Raw genomic sequence first — 8,012 nt, 5'->3', positions numbered from 1 at the left:
ATAGGAATTAGTGTTACTCACGAGAACACGTAACACTGAAGGGAAGTGGAAACCACCAAATATCCATAGTTCAGGGAGGCCTTTATGACCCTGTCCCGGAATTCCAACAAATCCACGGCATCGTTGATGACATTGTGCACCTGAGCAAAGGAAAAGGGCCACAGAATGAAACAACACAGCTGAAAGGAAAACTGATTAGTGACATGCTCTTGTTGAGAAAATCATCCGAGATGGAGGAGGTCTGAAAATTCCCATTTTAAGATTGTTCAGTCATTGATGATTTGAGTATTTGCAATAACACTTCAGTGATCCCATCCAAACAATCCAGCAATACCCAGGATTGGGATGAAGATGTTGCAGAGCTCTAGAATTTTAATGATTCCACACTTGGAAGCACAGGAAATTCAGGAGATAGGCTGGGTGGCCAGGTTTTGGTTTTGTTATTTCGCTTAAAACCTGCTCAAGAAAATCAGAATTTGCCTCAAATCAACACAGATTTTACAGCTCAAGAGATTTTAGGGAGATAAAAATCCAAGGGGGTACCTTAAAAAAAAAGTATCCTGTTTTTTTGTGGGGTTTTGGGGGATTTTTTGGAAGATGTCACCATTCCGAGGGTGGTAACTTCCTTCTGATGTTCTCCATTATTCACCAATTGCAAAACAAGGTCTGAACTCAATTATTCCAAGAGCCCAGAAACCATTGCCAAGGATATATTAATTGCTACGTCCACCACAGCATCACTCATTAACTCATTGTAATACTCAGGAAAAACATCCACCTGCAACATTTTTGTAGGATTTTCCTACATAAATATATAGGAATAAAATCACTATCAAATACCAGAATTAAAAATGAGTCCTGACTCAGGGTTAGCTACACTTCCTCAGTCTTTGCATATTCAAAAATAGGATTTAAATCCCATGGAGATCATTCCCAAGTCCATCTGGTACGAGTCGATGTCTGGGAATGAGAGAAAAAACTGGGAATTTTTACCTGATTTGTGCTGTGTGTTCCCAGACTCTGACTCACAACATCCCACCCACTGCCCCAGACTCAAATCCAGCACTGCTGCTGCTCCAACTTCACCCAATCCAACATGAAAAGAAAAAAACATTTTAGTTTCTAATTAGGAATTTGATGCTGAAAAGAGCAAACTTGTAATTTGGAAAATGTGGAAGGCCGGAAATCTTTATTATCCCAGAGAGTGAACGTCGTGAGTCAGTGTCTGGGAACACAAATTAACTTCAAAACTCCCATTTTGCATTAAAATAAGCTTTGTGATCAGACTGCCCGGCTCTGATGTGATTTTACCTTCATGGTTCTCCTCTTAATTAAGGTGATTTCAAAGTTTTTCCACTCCCAGTGTTGCTCCACCACGTGGGCAAAGATGACGTGGCCGTTCCCACACGCTCCGGCCAGCTGGGTGCCATCGATGGACCAGGAAATGGTGAAAATGCTGCCAGTGGTGGGCTTCTCCAGGGCATAAGACCACTGGAAAAGGAGAGAAAAACACAATTCAAGTTATCCTGTATTTTTTAGAAGTCATTTATCGTCATAAACACATTTGCAGGGTTGGGGTTTTTGAAGGCGCAGCAATAAATGAAGTTTTTATCGCATTGGGATTGGATGTTTAAGTCAGACTCTGGCAAAGAAAAAGCATCAGGTAAAGCAGAAACTAAAATGTCAATATGCCTGAAGTACATCAGATACCAGTTTTCTACTCACAATTTATTTCAAGTGTACTCTCATTCATAAATCCAGGCAATCACAACATAAAATTAAGTCAAGGTGCTTAAGAAATAATGGTATTTTCTCCACTCTGTTGTTACTGTCCACATGAAGGATTAATTAAAAATTTCCTCCAGCAGAGACTTTTATTCTTAATTCCCCCAGCCTTATCCATGAGACCCCTCTGAAGTTTAGACCCTTATTAATAAATCCTTGTCAAAAATGAGAATTTGCAGACTAAGACAGTTGTTTTTTATTTCCTGCATCTCAGAAATAGAGATCACACCAATCACCCTGAATCTCCAAAGAGATGTTTCCCTGAAAATGGATGACAAATAAAAATTAAATCATCTTTTTAGCGAATTTTAGGAAGATATGAAAGCAGATTTTAGAACAAGAAGTAAATCTCAATTATTTCCTCTTTATGTAATAGAGTATTTAAAAAAAACACGTAGTAATTGAAGAACTACCTGAATATTCAAATATATTTGATGTCTTAAGGAGCAATTCAATAATAAAAATCATGTGATTAAAGTTAAATGCAAACATTGGATTGACTTTTGGACACATGAAATTATCTGAAAAGGGGGACAGTTGGAAGAAAATCTTCACCTGATGTTTCTAGCATATTTCATATACTGATTTCTTTTGCAGAGCATAAAACCCCTAAAAATTAAGTCCTTCACACGAAGTCTTCATATGATTTAGATCGAAGGAAATCCCAAAAAGTGGAGTAAAATAAAGGGGTTGGACTCAAAATGTTCAGTGGGAAGGGAACTCAATGGGGTGAAGTTCAACCCCAGTTGTGCTCCTGGTTTGGGAATTCTGCGTGGAATTAAAGCTGTTTTTTACACATCAGGGTGAGTGAAAGGTGATGTTGGCACTGCCTGAATCTCCATTTTCAAGCCTCAATTTTAAGGCTTCACCTTCCACATCATTCCCTGTCTGTGTGAGCTGCACTTGGGAAGGAAATTCCAATTTTTGGAGACCAGTCCATAACTGCTCCTCTGCCTGGCCAGCACGAATTCAGCCCCAAACACTCTCTAGTAATCAAAGTCCCAATAATTAAAGTCTGACTCCTCCCACGGCCAGGAAGAGCCCTGGAATGTTGTGCCCAGCACTGCGAGAAGGCTCTCCCTGACCTCCATCCCAGATGTTTTTCCCAGCTGGGATCTGTCTGGGAACACTTTGAAGAAGTTGTTTCAAGCTGAGCCCTGGGATCCTCCCAGCCAGACCCGGCTGTTTCCGAGGTCATTTCCCTTGGATCAAGGATCCACCCAGAAGGAATAAAAGGGCATCAAACCATCAATTAAAAACCACTTGAAGGGCTCCAGGAATGTTTTTTTGGAGCTACTTTTCCATGAAAAGCAGAGACGCTGCAGCTCTGACAGGATCCATTCCCAAAATTACTTTGTTTTATAAACCTTTTTTTTCTTCAGGTCATTGAAAATCATTCAAATATTTCCAGATTAAAACCTACACTTTAAAAAAAAAACCCAGAGAAAGCCATTTCAAAGCTTTATTTTCCAGCTGTTTTTGAAGGCTCTGCGTAATTCAGACCACTCCAGTGATTCATGCTCCCTGCAGATGTCTGCTGCATTTATCATGGACATAAAATGTTATCAGAAAAATCACTTCAGCTCTTCATTTTTAAATAGAAAGAATTAAAAAACTGGAATAGCTGCTGTGTAGTTCCTAAATACAGTGATTTTCTTTGTAGGAAAGGTCTGACTGTGACTCCAGGAATGAATGTTGGTCCAACATTAATGCACTATTAGACTTTGGGTTCTACTTTTCCTGTGCCATCGTTAATTTTTCACTGAATTCTCTCAAGAACAAACCCAGGAGTTCTGAAAGTTTCATTTTGTTAAATAAATACATAAAAGCAGCAACTTGAGCTTCCCTTTTCTGATTGCACAACTGAGTAAAACTGAAGAATTGCAGTCCCTAAATGCTGCCTGACTTCCTACTCAATTCCCATTTCTGGCTCCCGGGATGTGGCTGAAAGGATTTCAAGGAGCACATTCCCAGAACTCTGTCCCAGGAACAAGGACAGGCTTCCACATCTGGAATATTGATGCTCCAAGACTCAATCTGAGGGATTTAATCAGCAATTTCTGGACTGAAAGCAATAAATGAATACACATCATACCCATTTTTAAAACAATATAGTGAAGAGAGAGTATTTTATTTTATATAAATTATATATAAGTAGGTATAATTTATAAATTAAAAATATAATAATTTATTAAAAAATAAATAAAATAACAAATAAATAGAAATAATAAACTAAATAATAACAATTTATAATATAAAGTATAAATTAAAAGAGCAACACTGATGTCAGCTGTGCAAAGGAGACTTGGATGATCCTGGCTGGATTTTGCTTCCCAGGGTGAGGAGTTCTGAACAGGGAATGCTGATGTCAGCTGTCAAATTGGATCTTACAAGGTTTTAACAGTCATTTTCCAAAGGAAATCCACACTTGGGACCACCTGAAGATGCACACACCTATGGAATTAGCTTGTTGGAAATGTATATGTAATATATCTATATATAGAACTCCTCTGATATTGAACTGAATATAAACTAAACTGCTATTTCACAATATCAGATTTAGAAATATATGTAGTATTAGATTTATGTATTATTTATTATTATTTTACCTATTATTATCCCCACAGGAAATCAGACAAGATTCTCTAACCCAGAACCAATCTGGAAAACTGGAGGTAAGAAAATCAGCTCAACATTACAAAATAAACCCCCAAAAGAAGATACCTAAAATTGTCCAGAAATCCAACAACATTCCCACAATTACCAACCCAAGAACTAAAATAGGATGCCAAACTGTCCCCTATAAATTCTTCCCCTCAGAAAATGAAATATTGATGTAAAGAATTACTTCCATAGGTGATCCAAGTGCTTTAATTTTCTTCCAGAAGTTGTATTAGCCAATTCCAATAAATTAAAATATGCCAGCTTGGAAAGAGTTGCTCAACAGCATAATTCCGTGGGAAACCTATCCATAATATTTTTGCTTTTATTGAGCTGCAAAGAATTCAGGATCCTGAACAGTAAAAGCAGATCAAACAGGGGCAGTGCAGAAAAATCACCTGATTTTTTTACACTGCCAAATGCACAAGACTAAAACTGAATGGAATGGGATCACAGCTGTAATTCCATAGAAAACAGATTTTTTTGGGATTTCCTAGTGCTCTAGTTTTGGAAAGTTCATTTCTATCAGAATGATAGAAAAAATATGTATTGTACAAATGTGCTGCACACATTCATTTCCAGAAGCTTGCTCCCTATTTTATATCTGTATAATATCAGTATCATGGTAATTTTAAGGATAAATTATATTAATTTTAAATTAATCACACAGTTTATTGCCCTGAATAAAAATCATTTAATGCTCAACATTTAAGTAATTTTCAGAGCTTCTCTGGACCTGCTGCACTGTAGTTTTAATATTCCTGGATGGTTTCTATCCTCAGTATTTTTTAGCCACAGCACCAGACTTCCACTGGTTTTAAATGGGGTGGGGCTGAGGAATAGTTACCCTTGCAGAATGTTTTATTTTCCAAAGCTATCAGGCAATATTCCATCTTTTTAATAGAATTTCTAGCAAAATTTGATAGAATATAAAAATGTAAGAGGATCAGTCCAATATGCAAACTGACAGTGTACTAAAATGGCCAAAATTTATTCTGTAATACAAGAAAAAGTTTGAAGAATGTATAAAATAATTTAAAAATTTATGGATTAATGGAAATAATTGCTTTTGTTACACAGAATTTGCTCAGCAGAGTGATGAAGACAGGAGTAAAGAAAAGGGCAGGATTTAGCAGTCAAATAAACATCAATTTATAGATAAACATCCCCAGATAAAAAAAAGTTCAAGAAGAAGAGCACAGAGCATTTGGAAAATAAACAAAAAAATCAAATTAAACTGATCAATCCCCATTCAGGGTAAATAAATCATTAACAGAAGATGCATAAATACATTCAGCATTACTTAAATAAAAATTGGATGCCCCTATTTATTAACTAAAATCAATAATTTGACCAGTGTTTCACTTTTAATGTTTTTTTATCACTGATCTCTCCACACTTCCAAGGCCCTGGGAACACAACCTGCCTGTAGGACAGCTTTAATAATTTATTTTATATATAAATATATGATTTCTCTTCAAATGCTACAGAATCAACAGTGCTTTTTTAACAAAGAAATACAACTTAAAATGTTATTTTAAGTTTGTTTTTTACCATGAAGCTGCTTGAACATCGTAGAGAGATAGAAAGAAAATGAGAAAAGAGCACAGAGTGCAAGAATTTAATTTAATTATGCCCCAAAGTGAACACATATGCCAGAGAAGAGTTAATGATATATATTTATTGTCCTGATGGCTCCCTGGAGAGCAATTTGCCAATGCAGCCCCATTACATCAGACACAATAAAAGTGTCTGGGCTGACCAGGAAAAGCCAGGTCTGGTTCTCTTCAAACTCCATCCCATCCTCCTTCTCCCTCAGCACCAGCACAGCCACTCCTTCAGTCAATATTTACATTCAATGTCATTATTTACATCCAAAATCCTGAATTTGGACAGAATAAATTATCAGTGGGAGCTGCTAAATACACAAAGCATCTGGCACCAGCTACTGTTCATTTTTGTTTCAGAGTTGAATAATAAACCAGGTAAAATAATCTTTACTTTAGACAAGAAATAAACCTGTCTGCATTAAAATTCCCAATAACCTGTTCAGTATTAAATGCTGATTAAAACATTATTGGTTCTCAGCTAGCAGGAGTCTGACCCAGACTTACAGTAAATTAAATTACAGAACAAATCTGGAGATATAAAAAAAAAAAAAAATTTAAATCAGCAAATTGACACTTTGCAAAAGAAAATTGCATTTGAGTACTTTTCCTTCAAGATAATTATAATTAAATTTTACTTAGGAACTTGTAATTGAATTCTATTTATACACTGTCAGTGAATATCAGTGAAATCAGAATCACTACAAAAAGTGAAATATGAAAACTCGGACTTTATCCTTATGCCTCTTCTCAGATAATCTTTAAAGGTTCTTCTTCATGAATTTAAAATATCTGAAATACACACTCCAAATTCATGGGGAGAGGAACCATCCCTGACTGAACACACCCAAAACACCACGGCAATTTTTTCCCAAAAAGAGCAACAAGCACAATGAGAAAAGAGTTAGAAAATGGGACAATATAAGTCCCAAATAATCAAAGTTTGCTGCAAAAAATCTGAACAAAAATGTGCAGAACCACAAGGAACCCACAGAGACAATGAGATCAATCTGTGCTAACTCAGAGCACCAATGAAGGGAGCTGAAACTGCATTAAATTCATTTTAACTGGAGACCAGGTTGAAAAAAACCCTGTAAAAATGATTCAGGAGTAAACCTTCAAAGGAAAAAAAGATCATTAAATAATAAAAGTGCAGGGCATGGTCCTTCCTTTTTTATCAGGTTATTGTTATACACTCCTTTTTATGGCTAAAAATTGCAATTTATGATTAGTTATGACCACAAGACATGTTTGTGAGCTCTGTGCTTTTAGGTAAAAACCTCATGTCCTAAAAGGCAAAATATTATTAAAAATAAAATATTCTGGTCAGCAAAAAGGTGCTGGCAATCACAAGTAGTTGTTGTTACTAAAATACCCACCCATACACTGATATCCTGAGGAATACTTGCTGTGATATCAATAAATTTGGACAATTCCACCCCTATTTGCAGAGTTTTACTCACCCCAGTTTTATCACAGAGACGTAAAGTATTGAAAGATCCCACAGCAAACAATTCTCCATCCAGAGCCCAGGCAACAGAAGTGATGGGATACTCGTGGGGCTGGGAACTGTACAGGGCACGGCCAAAACTGTCCCAAACCTGCAGCAAAATTGAAATATCCACCCATGGCAGCACACTCTGGGGGCATTTTGATTATTCCAGAAGAATAATCTTCCCTCATGTTTTCAGTGGAACTTGAAAAATCACCTGCATTATAGCTCGCTTTTGTTATATATGTATTTTTTTTGTATTTTTATTATTCCAGGAGTATAATTTTCCCTCATGTTTTCAGTGTAACTTGAAAAATCACCTGTATTATAGCTCACTCGTTATGTATTTTTTTTGTATTTTTATTATTCCAGGAGTATAATTTTCCCTCATGTTTTCAGTGTAACTTAAAAAATCACCTGTATTATAGCTCACTTTTGTTATATATATATATAATTTTCCCTCATGT

The 8,012-nt window shown here is 36.2% G+C and overlaps 1 protein-coding gene across 2 annotated transcripts in view; it reads right to left on the bottom strand.

Moving 5' to 3' along the window:
- IFT80 (intraflagellar transport 80) overlaps window positions 1-8,012 on the bottom strand; it is a 30,544-nt gene that overhangs the window by 11,387 nt on the left and 11,145 nt on the right. For both annotated transcript variants that reach the window (XM_017734355.1, XM_008633737.2), the window contains exons 7-9: window positions 7,517-7,654; window positions 1,312-1,491; window positions 22-140 (exon numbers count right to left, since the gene is read on the bottom strand). In XM_017734355.1, the coding sequence (XP_017589844.1) occupies window positions 22-140; window positions 1,312-1,491; window positions 7,517-7,654 (437 nt within the window). The remainder of the gene's footprint in view (window positions 1-21; window positions 141-1,311; window positions 1,492-7,516; window positions 7,655-8,012) is intronic.

This window comes from Corvus brachyrhynchos, unplaced genomic scaffold (genome assembly GCF_000691975.1).
Source record: "Corvus brachyrhynchos isolate BGI_N302 unplaced genomic scaffold, ASM69197v1 scaffold544, whole genome shotgun sequence".
In the NCBI taxonomy this organism is placed as follows: Eukaryota; Metazoa; Chordata; class Aves; order Passeriformes; family Corvidae; genus Corvus; species Corvus brachyrhynchos.
This window is presented reverse-complemented; position numbering and strand designations above follow the sequence as displayed.